The following is a 23,190-nucleotide window of genomic DNA, read 5'->3' as shown; positions in this document are numbered from 1 at the left end:
TCCTCTGCCCTTTATTGTAAAACTCCTCAGAGGGGTTATCTAAATCATTGTCTTTGTCTCCATTTTCCTTCCTTTTCTCCCTGACACACACTACAATCAGGGCTTCTCCTCAACGACTATATCAAACAGCTCTTGTCAAGATCTATGCTCTAGATATATAACTCAGTGAGGCCTAATACCAAAATTACAAGGAGAAAAATCAAACACTACACTAAGAAAACCGTGCCTCATCCTACCACCCATCAAGAGTCTTGAACACTACTGTTACTGAAGCTAAGGTGCAGACATTTACCAGCTGAGGCCTTGGAGTAAAGCTGTGAGGTAAGACCAAAATGGCACCATAGAGAAGAGATCCTGTCGGTTCATTTTCTGCTAGGCATATAACTGTCATGCCACCTACAGAAACAGTGTAAGATCTGGCTTGGGATTCACAGAAAAGGGAGATACCAATGAAAAACTGAAATTACCTGATTCTTAGGAAATGGCAGGTGAGGGACATCTGGATTATAAACCTTTCCATGTTTAAGATAATTTTCTTAGTTAATCTTACCCTGATGACCTGCATAACTGCAGTCCTCAATAAAATAGGAGTCTCCAATAATCCTGAATTCAAATGAATAAACGCGATATAAAAATTTCCAGCCCATTCCATTGGTTCAAGAAACTCCTGGCGGCCTTCACATGTGTTCTCCAGCAGTTTTAGGGTCATAACTAGATTACACAGCATCTTTGTGGGAATGAAGAAAATGTTGCATCTTCTAGGCCTGCTTAGGGGAAGTGATCATTCCTATGGGGCAGAGGGAGAGCAAATGGGTAAAGGAAATAGAAGGGGACAAACTTTGTAATAAGACAAGTGTGTTCTGGAGATGTAGTGTACAACACAGTGACCATAGTTAAATATGATGTTTTATATATTTGAATTTGGTGAGATAGTTCTTAGAAGTTCGCTCGTATGTAAAATTTAAGAAACAACAACAACAAAAAAGAACAAAGGAAAACAAAAAGAGACAAGCAGAAAAGCAGACTCTTAAATACATGGAACCAACTGGTGGCTGCCAGAGGGGAGGAGGGTGCCCGGGGATGGGTGAACAGGGGATGGGGATGCAGAGGGCACTGATCTCCATGAGCACCGAGTAACATACAGAATTGTCGAACAATTATTCTGTGTGACTGAAACTACTAAAAGACTATATATTCACTAGACTTGAATAAAGAAAAAATTCACACCAAAAATAAACAAAGAAACCATAATTATGTAAGGCAATGGCTGTGCAACTAAAGAAATAAAGGTTACCTATGCTACCAATACCGCCAAATCCAGAGGCCAGCTGTGAGTGCACAACTCTCTTGAGCTCTCACAAGCACTACTTCACGACAAGTATCCCCTTCACGGATCCCATCCTATCCAACTGGATAATCCCTTTCAGAGCAGCTTTATTTCCAGATTCCAGAAACGAAACTCTCCTAGTTTTCCTCCTACTCCTCTGGCAACGCCCCTATCCCCTTTGACAGATACTCCTAATCTCTCTCAGCTATAAAGCCTAGAGTAGCCCAGGCCTCAAAGTTCGGACCTCTTGTCTATCTATATAGTCCCTCTCACCCAATCTCACAGTTTTAAGTTGCAGTCATTTAGAGGACTCATACATTAACTTCTCTAGCTCAGATTTTTTCCCTGAGCTACACAGGGAAACTGTGTACACACAGAACACTGAGTCAGAGCTACTGAGTATGGTTGTGCAGATTGAACACTGTGCAAAGGCTCCTGGTGGGGATAGGAGAGGATGAGGGAGGATGGGACAGCAAGTGTTCAAATCCAGTCTATGTTAGCGTACAAGCCACGCTTCTGGGACTAAAACTGCCCAAAGAAAGGGGCAGCATTTTCTAATTCACATAAAGGCATACAATGAATAGTAGCAACTCTGGCAGGAGGGACTGATGTCACACACCTTTGCCTCAAGGCCGGCCATGGCCTCCTATCTTTCTCAAAGCAAAACCCAAAATCCTTACAAAGGACACTAAAGTCCTACACAGCGTTAGCCTCTTGGATCTAACTGCCTGTTACTCTCCTTCTTACCCATCCACTCTGGCCACATGCTTCCCTGCCACTTCTTAAACCTTCCAAGCACAATCTGGTTGAGGGGCTTTGTACGTGGTGTTCCCGCTGCCTTGAATGTTCTCCTTCTCGACCCTGCTTAAAGAACATGTTATTAGAGAAGCCTTCCCTGATCACGCTACATAAAACAGCAACCATTTAAAAATAACAGCAGTTTATTTTGGTATTTTCTACCTCTTTTATCTTCATTTTTCTCCAGGGTACTTTGTACCTGGCATATTATATATCATTTATGGTCCTTATACCTCAAACTTGCTTCTTTTTTTTTTTTTTTAAAGATTTTATGTATTTATTTGACAGAGAGAAATCACAAGTAGATGGAGAGGCAGGCAGAGAGAGAGGAGGAAGCAGGCTCCCCGCTGAGCAGAGAGCCCGATGCGGGACTCGATCCCAGGACCCTGAGATCATGACCTGAGCCGAAGGCAGCGGCTTAACCCACTGAGCCACCCAGGCGCCCCTCAAACTTGCTTCTATGAAGACAAGAACACTCTCTTATTCATTGCTCTTATTCTAGTCCCTAACACAGTGTGGGGTACATAGTAGGCGCTCAGTACATACTTGCAGCATGAATGGATGCCTAAGGCTATAAAAACCCCCAGTTACAATGTTTATGTTTTCAAAAAGACCGGAACTGCATCTAACTCAGAAGTTAGGCTCTTAAGTCAGCAGGTAAAGTGAAAATATACCTTAAAATTCCCCTAGAAATTTCCTAGATTCCTTTTAAAAAAGGGTCAAGTTTGAGAATGATATATTAGCTCTCAGTATGTCCAAAATGATCATTTTTCCTTTAGAACAAAAAAAAATTTGTAGACTCTCTGGTTGAATATTAGATGAAGTTCTTGGTTATATTAGGGACTATGTATAAAAATATGTATTTAAGCACTAAAATCACACACTCAGTGCATCAAGTGGCTTCAACTACAAAAAGCACCTGGAAACTGAGACTGATCGAGGGAACTGTACTTCTTCCATGTCTTGCTCACTGTGGGGCCCAGATTCATTCAGTGGCAAGTTTAAACTATTTAAATGCTATCTGTTTTTCTTTTTTCTTTTTCTGAGTGCAAATACTTGTATTCATTTAAGTTAAAAGCATGTTTGATGCAGTTAAGCTCTAGCACACACCTATAATCCTTTCTAATTAATATTTAGTTGGGAGTTATTTCACAAAAGAGAGAGAGAGTATGTGTGCGTGTAGCTTTAAAGAAACCTTTCCATCTCCAAAAATTCCGTGGACAGCTTGCAGACAGTGAGAATTCTCTATCTATGCTATATAACCTGCAGCAATAAAACCTATACTTTTACTAAATATTCATTAGAATTATCAGAATCTATTCATATTTGAAAGCTGAAGATGAAAGAAGCCTGGATATGACTCTCTCACGGGTCATCACATGAAGCACCAGTGAAGATTTGGCTGATATGTCTGGAAAAGAGATAATTCATCAACTAAAGAGACAGAGAGGACCAACAAGTAGCATTTGGGGGCTTTCAAACTACAATGTGTAAGAAATAGTCAGAATAATTTTTACTTTTGCCATTTCCAATACTTACTTTTCCGGTAACATGAGTTACAGCAACAGCATTATATTTGATTCACAGTGGCATGAAAGTTGAAGTTAACCTCAGATTTCGAACTTCCAAAAAAAGCCATTAGGTGGCTTTTTTGGGAAGCCTCTAGAAAGGTTACAGTGGGAGACTGCAAGGTTTTAAAACAAGAGCTACAATTCACTTGACCAGAATTACTTGGCATTTTCCCCCCTTCCTCTTAGCTCTCCGCTGTCCCACAGGTCAGGAACTGATACTATTTCTATACTTAAATATTAAAAAAGCATAATGACCTGGATGAGCGCCTTGATTCACCGAAGATACAAAAGTCATCGCCATCATCCCAAATTCTACTCGAGGCCTTCCGATTGCCAGCACTGCCACCACCACCGCCGCCGCCGCCCCCGTGCGATTTATTGGTGTGACTCCTGCCTCCTCTGGCTCCTCTAGACGACCCTTTTCCACCTCCTTTGCCTGGCTTGCCTTTTCTTCTTACTGAAGAACTCATTTTCGCCTGCAAGAGAGAAATTAATACACACATCATAAAACTAGACAAGTATGACAATCCTTTGTCACAGTTATGGAGAGAACCCATTACAAAGAAATAAGGAAATGCATGTTTTTGAAAAGGGTCAGTCTAGGGGAAGCATAGATAAATTGTTTAAACAAAAGCTTTAAAGCACATCCCTCTGGGGATTAATATTTATTGAGTTTCTCCGACACGGATTTCTTAACCAGGAATATGTATCAGAAGTACCTGCAGAAGTTTCAAAACATACATGCTTAAGCCCCAGTCCTAGATCCTGATTTGGTTAGATTTGGTATATGGTTTAAAAAACTCTAGTTGAAAAGAGATGTTGTTCATGTATTTAATCGTGATTTGATAAACAAAATTTTAATTTACATATACGCTTCCAGAGATACAGACCTTGTTCAGAGATTTTGCCTGGGTAGAATGAAAGTATAAAGCTTTTGCATGCAAATGAAGTTAAGTTGTTAACCAGGTTAAAATAGAATATTATTACTATAAGATGCTTTATGTAAGCCTCATGGAAACTACAAAGCAAAAATCTACAGTACGTATACAAAAGAGAAAGGAATCAAAGCATACCATTAGAGAAAACCATCAACTCACAAAGACAGCAGGAGAGAAAAAGGATTTATAAAACATCTAAGAAACGATTAGCAAAATGTCAGTTTTAAGCCCTTACCTATTAGTAATTACCTTACATGTAAAGAGGTTAATTTCTCCAAGCAAAAGACACAAAATGGCCGAAGAGATGAAAAAATAAGACCCAACCATATACTGTCTACAGCAGAAGTGCTTTGGCTTTAGGGACACCAGCTGAAAGTAAAGGGATGGAAAAAGCTATTCCATGCAGATGGAAACCAAAAGAAAGGAGGGACAACTATACTTTTATTGGGCAAAATGTACTTTAAGGCAAAAACTAACAAGGGACAAAGACGGTCATTACATAATGATAAGGGGATTAAATCAAGAGGTTTCAACAATTGTAAATATGTACCCAATACCAAAACACCTAAATATATAAAGCAAAACAGATATAGACCAAAAAGAAAGCAAAAATGAAAATGATACATTAAAATTATAAAATATAGCCAAAGCTAGATATTTATTTCACTTAATTTTATTTTTTAAAAGATTTTATTTATTTGTCAGAGAGAGGGAGCACAAGCAGGGGGAGGGGCAGAGACAGAGGGAGAAGTAGGCTCTCCACTGAATAAGAAGCCTGATATGGGACTCAGTCCCAGGACCCTGAGATCATGACCTAAGCAGAAGGCGACGTTTAACTCACTGAGGCACCCAGGCGTCCCCAAAGCTAGCTTTAAGATATTCTCTTAGACTTGCATATTCCTATAAGAAAATAGTTTTTTAACTCAAGAAGTAATAAGCTACATTAAAAATAAGAAAGTACCTAGGAATAAATTTAACCAAGAAGGAGAAAGAAGTGTGCACTGGAAACTAGAAGACATTGATGAAAGAAATCAAAGAAGATACAAATAAATGGAAGGATAGTCTGTGCTTAGGGACTGGAAGAATTGACAATTATTAGAATGCCCATACTACCCAAAGTAATCTTCAGATTCAATGCAACCCCTATAAAATCCCAATGGCATTTTTTGCAGAACTAGAATAAATAATCCTAAAATTTGCACAGAGCCACAAAGACCCTGAATAGCCAAAGCAATCTTGAGAAAGAAGAACTAAGCTGGAAGCATCATAATCCCTGATTTTAAACTATATTATAAAGCTGTGGTAATAAAACAGTATACTATTAGCATAAAAACAGACACACAGATGAATGGAACAGAATAGAGATCCCAGAAACAAACTCATACATATATGGTCAATTAATTCACAATAAAGGGGCCAAGAATAAACAATGAGGAAAGAGGTCAATAAATCGTGTTAGGAAAAGTGGACAGTCACATGCAAAAGAATGAAATTAGACTATTATCTTACACCACACACAAAAATGAACTCGAAATGGATTAAAGACTTGAATGTAAGACTTGAAGCCAAACAACTCCTAGATGAAAATATAGGCAGTAAACTCTTTGATATCAGTGTTGGTGATGAGTTTTTGACTCCAAAATCAAAGGCAACAAAAGCAAAAATAAAAATGTGGGACTACATCAAGCTAAAAAGTTTCTGCAAGCAAAGGGAAACATCAACAAAATGAAAAGGCAACCTACAGAATGGAGAAAATATTTGCAAATCATGTATCTGATATGAGATTACTATCTAAAATATATAAAGAGCTCATACAATTCAACAGCAGAAAACCCCAAATGATTCAATTAAAAAACTAGCAGATGATCTGAATACACATTTTTCCAAAGAGAACATATAGATGGCCAACAGGTACATGAAAAGATGCTCAATATCACTAATTATCAGGGAAATACAAACCAAAACCACAAGGAAATATCACCTCACACCTGTGCGAATGGCTATTATCAAAAAGAAAAGAAATAACAAGTGTTAGCAAGAATATGGAGAAAAGGGAACTCTTGTGCACTGTTGGTAGGAATGTAAATTGGCATAGCCACTATGGAAAACAGTACGGAGAGTCGTCAAAAAATTCAAAATAGAGGGTGCCTGAGTGGCTCAGTTGGTTAAGCAACTGCCTTCGGCTCAGGTCACGATCCCCGAGTTCCGGGATCGAGTCCCGCATGGGGATCACGGCTCCACGAGGAGTCTGCTTCTCCCTCTGACCTTCTTGCCTTTCATGCTCTCTTTCACTGTCTCTCTCTCAAATAAATAAATAAAATCTTAAAAAAAAATTCAAAATAGAACTATCATACAGTTTAATAATTCCACTTCTGGGTGTTTATCCAAAGAAAATGAAAATATTAATACAAAAGCATATACATATGGATATATACAATGGAATACTATTCAGCCGTAAAAGAGAATGAAATATTGTCATTTGTGACAACAAGGATGGACACTGAAGGCATTTTGTTAAGTGAAATTAGTCAGAAAGAGAAAGACAAATACGTACGATCTCACTCAAATGTGTAATTTAAAAACAAAAACAACCAAGCTCACAGATAAAAAGAACAGATTGGTGGTCACCAGAGGTGGTGGGTAGAGGGTGGGTAAAATGGGTAAAGGGGTCAACAGGTACAAACTTCCAGATATAAAATAAATACATTATGGAGATATAATGTATAGCATAGGGACTACAGTATATAATACTCTATTGCATACTTGATAGCTGCTAAGAGAGTAAATCGTAAATTCCTCATCATAAGAAAAAAAAATTTTTTTGTAACTATGTAAGGTGGCGGATGCTAACTACTAGACTTACTGTGGTGATCGTTTCACAATATATACAAATGACATCATTATGTTATATAACTGAAACTAATGTTATATGTCAATTATACCTCAGTTTAAAAAATGATCCAACTATATGCTATTTATTTATCATTTTAAATTCAAAGAAACAAATAAATGAAAGAAAACAGATGGTAAAAGATAAATTATGCAAACAGCAACCACAAGAAAGCTGGGGTGACTGTGCTAATATCAGACAAAATAGACTTTACAGCAAAAAAATGTTACTAGAAATAAAGAAGGACATTTCATAATGATAAAGGGGCTGATCTATCAGAAAGATATAACAATGATAAATATATATGCACCTAATAACAGAGCACCAAAATACATGAGCCAACAACTGATATAACAAAAAAGAAGACAAAATTCCTCATGATGCTTACCTTCCAAAGGGTAAGACATAAATAAATAAATAGATAATGTCAGTTAAATGCTGTACAGAAAAAGAAAAATCCCAAGACTGTTATTTTAAAGACAGTAGTCAGGTAAGGCCTCTGTGAGATCATGTTTGAGCAGACAACCTGAACAAACTGAGAAAGAGCCATGAAATATTTGTGAAAAGAATATTCCGAGGGGAAGGTGCCAGGTCCAGAACATCTTCAATGCACTGAGCTGGACAAACAGTAAGAAGTCTGATGGGTCCGTACTAAAGTGAGGAGAGCAGATGAGGTCAGAGAGCAGAGAAGGCCAAGAGAAAGCTGGAGACAGGGGGAGCACTGTGAGGAGAGGCAAGAGAGAAGGGGTTGTTACCTCAATAAAGTGGGCAGGCCACAAAGTTAGCATTGCATTGTCACAGCAAAGATCTGGTTGGGTTTGGTTCTTAAATTGCAGTTATTGCCAATTTAGTCTAATACTTGACTTTGAAGATTTTATACATAATATTTTTGTTATATATCACAACTTGGCCACCTCTGCTCCAAACAAAAGAATGAGTCTTAAAGTGAGCTTATTTCTTTTAGTGATTCATGTATGTGCAGAGATTCTGTGATTCTATTTCATACTGTACCATACATACAGGAACGCTTTGTATAAATGAATTGCTTTTCACTTTAGTATCATTAGTAGTATCATGGTCCCATTAAATGCCTATTAACCTCATAAATGTGTCATTAGTTTTTGAGGAAAAAATATGTAAATATGTATTGTAACATGAGAATTTCTCTCCAAAGCAGGGCTTAAAGTATTTTGGAAAAGTTTGACAGAGCATATCACATGAATTCAGATTACTTCAATGCCAAGAATTATGTTTTGATAGGGAAAAAAAAGCTTGTTTTGATCTCAAATAGAAAAATAGATTGCTTTGGGTTTTATGTAGCTTTAGATTTAATTTATTTATTTGACAGAGAGAGACACAGTGAGAGAGGGAAAACAAGCAGGGGGAGTGGGAGAGGAAGAAGCAGGGAGCCAAGCAGGGAGCCTGATGTAGGGCTCAATCCCAGGAACCTGCAATCATGACCTGAGCTGAACGCAGAGGCTTAATGACTGTGCCCCGTAGCTTTAGATTTTAAAAAAGCTAGAATTTAATCTGTTTAACTAAAAGTGACTTGGAAAAAAAATTTTTTTTGGAAAACTTTTTAAAAATTCTAAATATGATAGGAAAACTCTAAAGAGCTGAGGCAAAAGATGCTAGGACTGACTCACATTTTAAAACAATTATTTTAGGGATGCCTGGGTGGCTCAGTCGGTTAAGCCACTGCCTTCAACTCAGGTCATGATGCCAGGGTCCTGGAATCAAGTCCCGTATTGGGCTCCTTCCTCAGTAGGGAGCCTGCTTCTCTCTCCGCCTCTGCCTGCCACTCTGCCTGCTTGTACGCTCTCTCTCTCTCTCTGACAAATAAATAAACAAAAAATCTTAAAAAAAAATAAAACAATTACTCTAGCTTCTATGTGAAGAATAAAGAGACTGTGGGGTGGGTGGGGGAGGGTGGGGAGCACAGTGAGGAGAAGCCAAGATGCCAACTAGAAAATTACTGCAGTTGTTCAGGCAAAGCAAATACAGAAAAAATAGTGCATTGGACTAGGATGGGAGCAGTAGAGTTGAAAAGTGGTCACAGATTCTGAATGTATTTTAAATGCAGATGAATGAGATGAAAAGTATGAGAAAGAAATGTCTACAATTACTGTGAGATTTTTTAGCCTATGTTAACTGGGTAAATAGTGGTCTCATGTGCTCAGAACTGAAATACTGGGGAGGAAAAAATCGGGGAGGGTGTCACAAGTTCATTAGATCTGTTACATTTGAGATGCCAATTAGATACTCACATGGAGACATATTGAAGGTAGTTGAACAAACAAGTCTGCATTAAGGGGAAAGGTAAGATTATTTCATTTAAACCTCTAAAAATCTAGTACGGTAAAGATCATTTTTTACATTTTATAGAGGAGGAGACTAGAGCACAGATAATTATATGACATGTCTAATGGCACCTAATGTACAGAAGCAAAGTCTGGAGCCAGGGTTTGAAGCAATCTGACACCAAAGCCAAATTCTTCCTACCGTATCTCCTCCTCCTCACCACACACATGTACCTTGTATCTTCAATTCCTCAGTTCAAAGTTTAGTGATAAACAAGACCTCCTTCGATTTGGGCCTGGGTCTTAATTTATAAAAGGGACAACAAGGAGAGATCAATGCCACCAAAAGAAAAAGTTTAATGTTATTCACCATTTGGCCAGAAAGGAGAGGGGTGCGCCGTGCCACGGCAGGCCAGGTCCACAGGAAGAAGCACCGGTGTCAGTCAGGAGGCACAAAGGAGCCAGGGGAAGGCAAAAGCCACAGCCTTTCTTAGCGTTTCCGCAGGAAAGGCAGGGCAGAGTTAACAGTTTAGGACTGGCCAGTTAAAATAATCCCAGCAGGCTTTGGGGCAGAGCGGCTGCGCTTAGTTGCCTGTGACCTGGCCCTGGGTTGATTTAGGGGGAGGGAGGAATTGGCTTGGGGTGTAAAAATTATGATAAAGGAGGTAGGTGGTGGGGGGTTGGTCTGCATATGAAAGGTGTGTTCACAGGTCAGGGTGAATTAGCTATCCCTAGGAAGGGCAGCTTCTTCCTGGCCAGGTTGGTCTCCGATGTATCAAAACAGAATAAAATAATGTTAAATAAAAAATGATTAATACACATTTCCAATACAAATTTCAAATCCCTTCATTGCAAGTTTCCCGACTCCAGATCTCTTAGGTAAGAATATCATAAGAAGCCCAACTACCTCAAATTCTTCTGTAAAAACAGTGGTACTTATACTCACAAAAACTTAGGGTCATTAAAAGCTTAGCAGGAGACCAAAACAATCAGGCAAACTGAAATTCTGTAAAGTTGTGCATCAGTAATTATCTATTACTTCTAGAATTCAGAAAAAGGTAAAGGATATACAAATCAGATTCAGCTCGAAAAACACCCAGTCTAGGTAAGTTTGTGTAAGTAAAATACACTAGGAAAAAAGCAAGAAGATAATGTGCTTTGATTTTTAAAGAGTGGCTAGACAACCAGGCCACTCCCCAGCTAGCTTGCCTAAATAAGCGAGCAACAACTTGTCTCACACCAACCCAGAAAATGTCAACTTTACAATGGGATCTAAGATCTTCTCTCAACATGTTGAAGGAAGACTGCTGTACCAATACGACTCACCCCAGATGTCTTCAAGGCAATGAGAATCAGGTTGTATGATCTACATGGATTAAATGTCTCTATTCTATTCCACTTAGCCTGGGAAGATTCCAACTATTTTTCTTCACCGTGGACACAGGGACCTAAGTTTGGCTCGAAGAGGATCCTTTATTTCACACCCAGAACAGGCCCCCAGGAACAGAATCACCAAACAGGGCACTGAAATCTGATCACACACCCTCCCTTCCCAGGCAAACCTCTGACTGACCCCATACGTCCAGCTCCACGCAGATACCCACACCTGGTACCTTTCTTCCAGTATATACTCAGTTCCAGACGCCGACAAGAGACAGGAAAGGAAACCCGAGCCTCTTCAATGCAACCCTTAACCTCCCTCGTAAGGTGAAATCAGCTCCCTCGCCTCCAGCCCGGGTACGGACAACCCTGCTAGCCAAGACTCACCCGCCCCAGCCAGCCTGCCTGGATCCCCCCCACCGCCCCCCGCCCCCGGCCGGATGCTCCTCAGACCCCGACCACCCCCGGAGAGGGAAGCGGTATCAGGGTCCGCACACTGACAACCAGGGCAGCGCGAGGACCACGCACACACGCACACATCCCTTGTCCGCGGAAGGGGGAGGCCGTGGCGGGTTCGCAGCGCCGCTTCCCGGGGCGGCTGTCTGGAGGAAGCACCCGGGGCCGAAGGGGTCCCGCTGGGGATTCGGCACCCACCGTGATCTCACCTGGAGCGGCTCCGCGGCGGCCCAGCTGCGGCAGCACAACCCGCTGCCTTCTGATTGGCTCGGCGTCGGCCCCTCGCATATTCGCTTCCGGGTGAGAGGTGCCTCGTCGCCCCGGCGACCGAGTCGCGCTCGGCGCGGAGTTAGCGCTCCTTGCCCTCAATGCCACAGTACTGGCGGCCCAGGAGGAACCGCAGAGTCAAGAAAATATTTGCGGCACACCTCTGTCAAGTGAGTGCCCCTCCTCCCAATGCCCCGAGCCGGGAAGGTCACCTCTAAGTAGAACTCGCATTAAGCCAGAGCGTGACCACTGGTAGCGCCTGTGTGACTGTGACTTATTTCCTGATCGTCTACACCGTCTACACCGGGGATGACGTGGGGACTCGGAGAACCCCCCATCCCCACCCCTGGCCTGGGAATCAGAACACCTGGATTCTAGCTGTGTTTCGGCCGTCGATTTGCTGTTGTGACATCTTAGGCAAATGACATCCTCTCCGGATTTCAGTTTCCTCTATGGTGCCAGATGGTCTCCATGTCTTACATTCCCTCTCGCTCTAACATTACAAATTTTCAAATGTTGACCCATTTAAGGACATTTGAAAACATTTTTTTTGTTTGTTTTTTTATGATCAACTTATGTGCCGTGCTTAATATGCATTTAAATATTGTGCCATTCGTTCACTAGACGTTCAGTTCCTACCTACAAGTACTAAGCACCTACAACTGAGTACGATGCTGGACGGTAGAGTGAGAAAAAAAATTTTTTTTTGACTAATCCCTGATCCTTGACCTAGACGAGCTGGGTATTGAGATTGGAGATTCCAGCATCAAAGCGTTATTTTAACAGGGTTCTAAGTACAATAGTAGGGATCAGCCCGGGGCGCTCTGGAGACTCCTAGATGAGTCTGGGGGATAGGGGAGATAAGAAAGGCTTTGCTCAAGTGATAGCTTGTCTCTTTTTGTGTGTGCCTTTTTCTGGGAAAAATTTGCAACTTTGTATTCCAGTTCACCAATTTATTTTTCAGCTGTATCCATTCTGCTATTCAGTCATTACACCAATTAATGTTATTCATCTCCTAGATTGCTAATTGGTTCTTTTTCATAACCACCTATTTCGGTCTCAAGGATAGTACACTCTCCCTTTCTCTCTGAGGATGTTACAGTATTTTAAAGTCTTCTACCTATTGTGTTATATTTCCTCAAAGGGGATGAGCCTCCAGTCTTTCTCGATTGACACCTAAATTAATTTTTTTTTAATTTAAAAATTTTTTTTTATTTTTTATTCATTTGACAGAAAGAGAGAGAGAGAGGTCACAAGTAGGCAGAGAGGCAGGAGGAAGCAGGCTCCCGGCTGAGCAGAGAGCCCGATGCGGGGCTCCATCCCAGGACCCTAGGATCATGACCTGAGCCGAAGGCAGAGGCTTTAACCCACTGAGCCACCCAGGTGCCCCTGACACCTAAATTAATTTTTAAGTAAAAATGTCAGTTCTCTTGCCCCACCCATAGAGATTCTGATTCAGTAGTATAGGAACTTGCAAGCATCCCAAGTAATTCTGAGGCATGAGCCACACTTTGAGTAATATTCTGGTAGACTCTGTTGTCCCAGAAGTTAGAATTTACTATCTTCTCTCTATATATGTTTTTCTTTGGTATTGGAAAAAAAATAATGTCTAGTGATTTAGTCCACTAAATGTCCCAGGGCTTTGAGGCATAGATTCCCCTCAATGCTTTCTTTTGACCTGGTCTCCATTCTAATTGCATTCTGTTTAGACGACCTCACCCCTACATCTCCCTACTATCATTTACTATCTTTATTTTCTATTCCCTCCTTTTGCCAATTCCTCACTCCACTTTACCTCTTTAAGGGCATCAATAGGTCATATAGGCTACCCAAGAGAGAGAAAAACATATAACCATACAAAAACTGGCACATGAATGTCCATAGCAACGTTTTCATAACAGCCCAAACTGGAGACAACCCAGCTGTCCACCAATTGATGAATGGATAAACAAACTGTTATTTCTGTATAGGGGGTTATTATTTGGTGGCAAAAAGCATGGCTACTTGTTACAACATGGATGAACCCCGAAGAACATTATGCTGAGTAAATGAAGCCAATCATAAAGGACCATTTACTGTGTGACTCCTTTATATGAAATGGCCAGAATAGACAAAGCCATTGAGACGGAAAGTAGATTAGTGGTTGTCAGGGGCTGGGGCTGGGGTGAGGTGGGTGGGGGTAAAGAAGACGTGGGAGTCGGAGTCGAAACCAGGGGAATGAAGACTAACTGCTAACATTATAAAATTAGATTCTGGTGATAGTTGCATACATCTGAATATGCTAAAAAAACCATTGAATTATATACTTTTAAGGGTATGTTTTGTGGTATGTGAAGATATATATTTATACAGTTATTATAATAAACAAATAAATAAAAATAGATTATCTAGACAAATTTATTCATTTCCCCAGGGCCCTATACTAGAAAATGGGAATGCCAAGTAATCATGATATGCTTGTGATCATATGAAGTGAGTCAGTTTGGTTGGCTCTTTTTTTTTTTTTTTTTAAAGATTTTACCCATTTTATTTATTTGACAGAGAGAGATCACAAGTAGACAGAGAGGCAGGTGGGTGGGTGCGGGGGAAGCAGACTCCCTGCTGAGCAGAGAGCCCAATGTGGGGCTCGATGCGGGGCTCGATCCCAGGACCCTGAGACCATGACCTGAACCGAAGGCAGAGGCTTTTATCCACTGAGCTACCCAGGCGCCCCAGTTTGGTTGGCTCTTAAAGCACATTTGTTACAACGTCTTCTCACATAAAAATATTAAGTTTATCTGACTTTTCTTAAATCTTTTAAAACAGCTGCTGAAGTGTATAAGATAAACTTTATATTTCCAAATGGAGACAAGTATGGTAAGCATACATTTCAATTACTTTTTCTATCTAGACTAAAATTAAATAGCTTAACAGTAAAAAAATTAGACTGTAAATTTTGTAAAACTAGTATTGGGATATTAACTCCATTAAACAAAATGACACAGAAATACTAATACATGGACTGATTTTATATTTTTTTATTTATTTTTAAAAATTTTATTTATTTATTTGACAGAGATATAGAGAGAGCACAAGTAGGCAGAGTGGCAGGCAGAGGGAGAGGGAGAAGCAGGCTCTTCACTGAGCAGGGAGCCTGATGTGGGGCTCGATTCCAGGACCCTGGGATCTGGACCTGAGCTGAAGGCAGCTGCTTAACCAACTGAGCCACCCAGGTGCTCCCAGATTTTAAATTTAAACTGTAATGTTAAGTCTAGATAGTATGCCTTGGGAACCCATGTATGGGATCTGTCGGTCTTCCTGTCGGGTGTGTTTTTTAATGGTTACTTGACTTAATGGACACCTGTCTGGCTCAGTCAGAAGAGCATACAACCTTTGATCTTGGGGTCATGAGTTCGAGCCCTATGTTGGATGAAGAGATTACTTAAACAAATAAATAAATAAACTTAAAAACAAAAACAAGACCTTCTAAGTCCATGGAGCTCCTTACTCTGGCCTCATTGGTTTCAATGCAAGGGAGCCAAAGAGACCCACAGGGATGCAGTTGTGATTAGTCCTGAACATAAATACTTTATTACCTAGTCAAACAAGGTTCCCATTCATAATGGATTATATTTCTCTCTTGTTTAGATGGTGACTGTACAAGAACATCTTCTGGAATCTTTGAGAGAAATGGAATAGGTATTCATACCACTCCTAATGGGATTGTCTATAAAGGAAGCTGGAAAGATGACAAGGTATTGTTGTTGTAATATTGATAGTGGATAAGTAAGCCTATTGCTTAAATGATTCCTGACATTTCACCATTAACGAAAAACACATGTGAGTAGACTATACAATAAAAATAACTGATATGAACATAGGAGTGATATTAAAGTCATACAGGGTTTGTCTTTTTTTTTAAGTTTTTTTTTTTTTTTTTTTTTTTTAATGAGCAGGGAGTCTGATGTAGGACTTGATCCCAGGGCCCTTAGATCAGGGCCCGAGCTGAAGGCAGAGGCTTAGCCCACTGAGCCACTCAGGAACCCCTTGTCATTTTTTAGAAAAGTTTTATTGATTTAAGTAATCTCTGCTTGGTGGCTGGGGGCTCAAACTAACCCCGCAGCTACACCCTCCCCAAGATCAAGAGTTTCATGCTCCTCTGGCTGAGACAGCCAGGCCTCCTGTCAACCTTATTATCATCTTTCTCATCTCTTATTCACTGAGTAAACTAAATACATTGCATAATTTACTCATCTAACCCTTATAGCATCTCACGAGGTAGGTACCACTCATGCTCCTCTTTTACAAACGAGGGAAATCAGGCTTAGGTTTCTTTTCCAGTGAGTGATGAAACCAGGTGTGGACCTAGGTGTGCCTGAATACAAATTTTTCTTCCTAACAACTTCTTTGTACTGTTTCCTGTGCTAACTAAACTGGCTATCCTTTAAGATTTTTGATATATTCAAGATATCTTGAGGACCCTATTATCATCATCCCTGACCCCCTAGACATTCAAATGCCCCAGCACAAGAACATTAGACTTAGCAGGCTTCAGAAAGAGATGCATTTGGGGACGCCTGGGTGGCGCAGTTGGTTGGACGACTGCCTCCGGCTCAGGGCGTGATCCTGGAGTCCCGGGATCGAGTCCCACATCGGGCTCCCAGCTCCATGGGGAGTCTGCTTCGCTCTCTGACCTTCTCCTCGCTCATGCTCTCTCTCACTGTCTCTCTCTCTCAAATAAATAAATAAAATCTTTAAAAAAAAAAAAAAGAAAGAGATGCATTTGAAGGACAACAAGAAATGGTAAATGTTGTCTTATTTTTGTGGAGATAAAGGGTGATACAGTGATAGATTAAATAGTAACTAAGTAGATGATAGACATATATGTACATTTTTTTAAGTATTCTAGGGAAACTGAATGTTACTGAGGTCATTTCCTTTGTTACAAACAGATGAATGGTTTTGGAAGACTTGAGCATTTTTCAGGAGCAGTATATGAAGGACACTTTAAAGACAATATGTTTCATGGATTGGGGACTTATACATTCCCAAATGGGGCAAAGTATACTGGAAACTTCAATGAAAATAGGTAAGCTTGAAATAAAAAGTCATTGTCATTCTAAAAGATTCTTTTCAGGTATGTTTGCTTAAATGTTTTAGTTAGTCAGTGCTATTATATTCTTTTGTAATATATTTCATTAAAATATATTTATAATATATTTTTTAAGAATTGTTTGATTAGGGGCACCTGGGTAGCTTAGTTGGTTAAGCATCAGACTCTTAATTTCAGCTCAGGTCGTGATCTCAGGGTCCTGAGATTGAGCCCTGCATTGAGCTCTGAGCTGGGCATGGAAGCTGCTTACGATTCTTTCTCTCCATCTGCCCCTCCTCCACCTCTCTCCCTCCCTCCTGTTAAAAAGAAAAGAAAAGACAAGAATTGTTGGGTTATTTTTTAGGGAAAATGTTATAAAGAGAGGCTAAGACCATCATGAGCCTCCAAAAGAAAATATTCTTGTTGATAATTGATTAGACTTTTCATTTATTTCTTCTTACCTCTCCTATTGCTGTAGAACTTTTTGCCATCAGCTTGGAAATGGAAAGTTTGTCACAATTATTGAGAAAATTTAGGCCAAAAATTACTTTCACTTGAAATATCCTCACAAACTTTTTTCCCTCAATTTTAGAGAAAGAGACAGGGGCAGGGAGAGAGGGAGAGAGAGAATCTTAAGCAGGTTCCACACCCAGCATGGAGCCCGATGCCAGGCTTGACCTCACATTCTTTTTTTTTTTTTTTAAAGATTTTATTTATTTATTTGACAGAGAGAGATCACAAGTAGGTAGATAGGCAGGTAGAGAGAGAGAGGAGAAAGCAGGCTCTCTGCCAAGCAGAGAACCTGATGCGGGACTCGATCCCAGGACCCTGAGATCATGATCTGAGCCGAAGGCAGAGGCTTAACCCACTGAGCCACCCAGGCACCCTGACCTCACGTTCTTGAGGCCATGAGTCAAAATTAAGAGTTGGATGCTTAACCAACTGAGCCACACAGACACCCCTATCCTGATAATCTTTTTTAAAAAACAGCCTTGGGGGATAATTTCATAATTGTTTATTGGATTTTGACCTGATATATGTGTGTATTTTTACTAACCTAATTTTTCAAATGTAAACAAAATTAGTTTTTGAATTGTTGAAATGTACTCACTGTTGTCCTTTCTGGACTTATGCTTGAAGGAAAAATAAAAATGAAATGAAACAAATGCATACTTTTATTTTTTTTAAAAGATTTTATTTATGTAATTGACAGACAGAGATCACAAGTAGGCAGAGAGGCAGGCAGAGAGAGAGAAGCCAGCTTCCCGCTGAGCAGAGAGCCCAATGTGGGGCTCGATCCCAGGACCCTGGGATCAGACCCAAGCGGAAGGCAGAGGCTTTAACCCACTGAGCCACCCAGGTGCTCCAAATTCATACCTTTAAAAGCTTAATCTTTGCACTGAATACCATCTCATGTCATCTAGAGGCTCATGTTCATTTATAAATATCCCTTTATTTCCAGAATTGGAAATGCAACCTAATTGTTAGGAAGTGGTTGATATAAATACATTTTGAGGAAGGCAGAAGAGTGTTCACCTTTTTTGACTCCCAAGTCTGTGCTGATAACACAAATTTTTTCCACTGATGTTAATGAAGGGAAAAAATCCAACCTATGGCACAAGGTCTGTTTGTTTATGTGAAGTACATTTTCACTACTCCCAAGAGTCCAAGAAAACCCCCACATAGCTCACACAGCACCTCACACATAGTTGATGGTCTATAAATATTTGTTGACTAAATGAATGAACTAATATGGACTTTTCATTTTTTAACTGATTGTTTGGTTTTGTGTAAACTTAGTGTGTGTACAGATCCTAAAATTCTAGACACCAAAATTTGTATAATAACAATGTTTGTTTGGAATAGTAATGGTTTTGGTATACTATAAAAGCAGGATACTGAATTTTATTTTATTATTTTATTTTATTTTTAGGATTCTGAATTTTAAATCAAAGTTTGAAAGTGGAAAGATATAATTCTTCAGGTGTAGAATATAATATGTTAGACAATCTTATACCTGGACTGTAAATTCTTGGTCTTGGTTAATGAACAAACTTGTTTTTCACTATTGCAGGGTGGAAGGTGAAGGACAGTATACTGACATCCAGGGACTAGAATGGTGTGGTAACTTTCATTTCACTGCTGCTCCAGGCCTGAGACTAAAGCTCCACATGTAGTATATTTTGCATTAAAATTTTAATGTGGTAACTGAACTTTTTAGTTATAAGGAAAACTTAGTCACCTAAGTAACTTCACATACTACCTCTCTTATCATAATTTTGCCAATAAAACCATCTCTCAATGCCTTTTTGAACTTTATTTTCATCATCTTTTAATTACTTTAAATAAATTATATGGGAATGCCTGGGTGGCTCAGTCAGTTGAGTGTCCAGCTCTTGATATTGGCTCAGGTCATGGTCTCAGAGTCATGAGATCGAGTCCAGCATCTGGTTCTGCTCTAGGTGTGGAACCTGCTTAAGATTCTCTCTCTCCCTTTGCCTCTCCTCCTGCTCTCATGCATGCAAGCACACACTCTCTCTTTCAAAGAAGGAAAGAAAGAAAGAAATCTTTTTTAAAAAATAAAATAAATTATGTGATTCATTTTAATAAACATAGCAGAACTATCTAAATCTTTTTTAAAAGATTTTATTTACTTATTTGACCGAGACACAGCAAGAGGAGAACACAAGCAGAGGGAGTGGGAGAGGGAGAAGCAGGCTTTCTGCCAAGCAGGGATCCCCAGGATCCCAGGATCATGACCTGAGCCAAAGGCAGACGCTTAACAACTGAGCCACCCAGGTGCCCCAGAACTATCTAAATTTTGGCCAAGTAAACTTCCAATCCTGTGCCTGAGTTTTGTCTTCTTTAAAAAGCGTATCTGTGTGTTAAAAAAAAATAAAAAAAAAATTTTTAAAAAGCGTATCTGTGTGTTAAAGGAAGCTATCAAGGAAATGAAAAGAATCTACAGAATGGGAGAAAATATTTCCAATCATTTATCTGATACAGATTTAGATTCCAGAGTATATAAAGAACTCATATATAAATACATATAAATAAAAATACAACCCAATTAAAAATGAGCAAAGGATTTGAATAGACATGTCTTTAAAGAAGATATGCAAATGTCTAATAAGCAAATGAAATCATTACTCTTTAGGAAAATGCAAATCAAACCTACAATAAGACAGCACTTCACAATCACTCAGATGGCTATATTGAAACAGACAGACAATAACAAAGCTTGGCAATGATAGGGAGAAATTGGAAACTGCCAACAGTTCTAGTGGGAATATAAAATGGTACAGCTGCTATTGAACAATTTTTCAAAATGTTAGATCTACAGTTACAGTATGACCCAGCAATTCCTAACTATGTCCCCCAAATAAATTGACCTGTATAGGAATGTTCATGGCAGCATTATTCATAACAGCTCAAGATCAGAAACAACCCAAATGTCCATTAGCCAATGAAAGGATAAACCAAATGTGGTATATATCCATATAAAGGAATATTTTCAGCCATAAAAAGGAATGAAATACTGACACATGCTACAACATGAATGAACTTTGAAAATATATTGAGTGAAAGAAGCCAGTCACAAAAGGCCACATACTGTGTGGCCTTTGTGTGAAATATCCAGAATAGGCAAATCCATAGAGTTAGGGAGTAGATGAGTGGTTGCCATGGGAGGAAGGAACTGGGAGGCATCGGGTTTCTTTCGGGGGTGACGGAAATATTCTAGAATTAGTGCTGATGGTCACACAACCTCACGAACATTAAAACCATTGACTTGTTCACAAAGGGCAATTTTTGTGCTATGTGAATTATTATTACAATTTTTCAAAAAGTAGATCTATGTGTCCTCATGTATTCTATGTCAAGGAAGCTTTTTTTACCTCCTAGACAATACAATTTAAAAATTACCAGAAGAGTACATGACAGGTACATATTAAAAATTACAATAAAGACCTGAGTGTTTGCTGAAACTGTTTTTCTGAAAATGACCAAAAAATGCTATAAACAGTAACTTCCATATCATATTTCTTCATTCAAAATCTTGTGGAAATTTGTACTTCTCAATATGTCATTGATAAATTTTTAAAAATTTCTGTTGTACTACTATAAATCTGGGTTGAAATGTCTTTTAAAATATAAGTAAAAATGGTATTTTGGTTAGTTCCCCATAACCATAGATTATGTATTTAATTTCAAAATACCCTATTTCTGACTGTTCAAAGATAAATTTTTAAAATTAGACACTTTTGGATTTGTTGGTTAGCACTAATTGGTATGTTTTAGGAGTAAATACTATTTACTGGAATTTATACAAATTAAGACAAAGTGAGAGGATGTTTTCAGGAAAGGACATATAAAGCAATTTCAAAACTTCTGGAAAATATAGAAAAATACCTGTTTTATGACAAACTAAATTTTCCCTGATATTTTTCTTTAAAAGTACTTAAGGTAACAAGATAAATACTTTGCTTTAAAAATCTTTAGCTTTGTATTGATATAGAAATAACTTTTTAATGCTCAAGTTCCCAGTTTTCTAGGATAAAAAACTCATTCCTTTTTAACAGCTTTCTTTTACTCCTTGAAAATAAATCCAGTTCAGTTGATTAGTTGATGCTAGAATTTGACCTGAAGCTTATATAATTAGAAGAGACACTAGTTTTCCTCATTTAAAAGCCTAGTTAGCATATGACAATCTCGTTTCCGGGGAAGTCAAACCTCTCCTGCTTTTTTTTTTTTTTAATGTAACCTTTAAATTAATCTAGAATCCAGATAAGCCTTGATCTGAGGATGATATAACCACAGCAAGCAACATGGGGTAAGTGTGTGCTTTTATGTGCTTTGAAAGGCATTGACAGGGGAAATATTTTCATAAAAGAAGAAATCCCATATATCCTTACTAATTTAGATTCAAACCATGCCAACATTTATTTAAAGAAATTTAAATATTCATTTAAAGAAATAACTATTTAAAAGTTATAAAATTTATAAAATAGTCACTTATTTTCTTACTTAATTTTTAAATTATATCATAATCTGCCTTTGCACGTTGTCAACTAATGAAATGTTTGGGGACTACAGAGTGTTCGATATTTATGTATTAATTTGAAGTGGAATTAATTTTGAGAGCAATCTTAAAGAAAAGGTGACAGGATTTTTTATTTACAAGGCAGATAAATCCAACATGTATATGCCTCTTTGGGGTTAAGAATAAGGAATTAAAAAGATTAGGAATGCCTTTTGTAACACAGAAAAGGGACAGAGGATCCTATCAAAGTTCATTCCTCTATGTACAGAATAATGTGTGTTGATTTATTACACAGGGACATTAGTGAAACAATTCTGAACTCTGTGGGGTTTTGGGAGCATGATGAGAAGAATCGGGTTTCACTTGAAAGCTTTCTATTACTTACTTAAGCAAGAATAGCATTCCATTTTAATTAGTATTGGAATCATAGGGGTTTTTATCCGCTGAAACCAGTATTCTGAAAATAAAGAAGTATGTCTTTTTATTACCCTCTGTCTTTTTAAATAGCTCCTTTCAATACAAAATTGTATTGCTGGAAATGGTATAGCCATTTCATTGAAGGTACTTCTGAAGGATTTAACACAAATGATCAAAAATTTATACTAGAGAGATTTTTTGACACACATTTATTCTAAACAGCTTCCCTGAATTTAATTAATATCTACATTTTTGTTATACCACGGACTCTGAAAATACCTTCTAAACCAGTTTGAAACCTCAGAGACTTTTGAAAGGAAGATAATCATACTATACTATTGTTAAATTTAAATACAAATACAATATAAAAGTTAACAATACCTTGTTACAAATAAATACCTTGTACAAATTTCATATAATTTGGTTGATTTGATTTGGGACAGAACTGATGAGACTCCTGGTTTCTCTTTATTCCTCCTCCTTCCTTTTCCTCTCTTCTCTGTATATAAGAGAGAATATCAACGTAGCAGTAAACTCCAAACAAGAGGCAAGCACAAAGTCTTCCTTTCTTCCCTCCTATCTGGGGAAAAAAAAATTGTAAAATCAATCAATGCCAGGTGATTTACAGATGGTCTGAATTTTAATCTATGCCCCCAGGTTAAGAACCTTCTGATTTTGAGTTTAGGGACTGGAGTATGAGTTCCTCAATATTTTTCTCAGGTTTTGAATTTTTA

General features: G+C 38.7%; 2 protein-coding genes across 4 annotated transcripts in view; one reads left to right on the top strand and one right to left on the bottom strand.

Annotated features, from left to right (window-relative positions):
* Positions 1-11,925, bottom strand: part of DHX57 (DExH-box helicase 57) — a 55,140-nt gene extending 43,215 nt beyond the window's left edge. Inside the window, exons 1-2 of one of the 3 annotated variants that reach the window (XM_044261712.1) lie at positions 11,870-11,925; positions 3,952-4,172 (exon numbers count right to left, since the gene is read on the bottom strand). In XM_044261712.1, the coding sequence (XP_044117647.1) occupies positions 3,952-4,166 (215 nt within the window). In that variant the 5' untranslated portion in view covers positions 4,167-4,172; positions 11,870-11,925. Of the gene's footprint in view, positions 1-3,951; positions 4,173-10,194; positions 10,285-11,858 lie in introns of those variants that run through there. The other 2 variants (XM_044261709.1, XM_044261711.1) reach the window with 2 other exon arrangements.
* MORN2 (MORN repeat containing 2) lies at positions 11,645-19,304 on the top strand. Its single transcript, XM_044262239.1, has 6 exons — positions 11,645-11,683; positions 11,968-12,097; positions 14,733-14,783; positions 15,555-15,661; positions 16,859-16,995; positions 19,073-19,304. Exons 1-6 carry the CDS (start codon positions 11,645-11,647, stop codon positions 19,173-19,175), a joined length of 567 nt encoding a protein of 188 aa, XP_044118174.1. The 3' UTR covers positions 19,176-19,304.
* Positions 19,305-23,190: the final 3,886 nt, after the last annotated feature.

The sequence above is a fragment of the Neovison vison genome, chromosome 8 (genome assembly GCF_020171115.1).
Source record: "Neovison vison isolate M4711 chromosome 8, ASM_NN_V1, whole genome shotgun sequence".
Lineage (NCBI taxonomy): Eukaryota > Metazoa > Chordata > Mammalia > Carnivora > Mustelidae > Neogale > Neogale vison.
The sequence above is the reverse complement of the archived record's forward strand: the minus strand, read 5'-3'. Positions and strand labels throughout refer to the sequence as shown.

Excerpts from the sequence above, each read along its gene's own strand:
- MORN2 (XM_044262239.1), top strand. The coding sequence starts at position 11,645 with ATGCTCCTCAGACCCCGACCACCCCCGGAGAGGGAAGCG. Across the intron at positions 12,098-14,732 it reads TTGCGGCACACCTCTGTCAA|CTGCTGAAGTGTATAAGATA; the intron begins GTGAGTGCCCCT and ends CTTTTAAAACAG. Across the intron at positions 15,662-16,858 it reads GAAGCTGGAAAGATGACAAG|ATGAATGGTTTTGGAAGACT; the intron begins GTATTGTTGTTG and ends TGTTACAAACAG.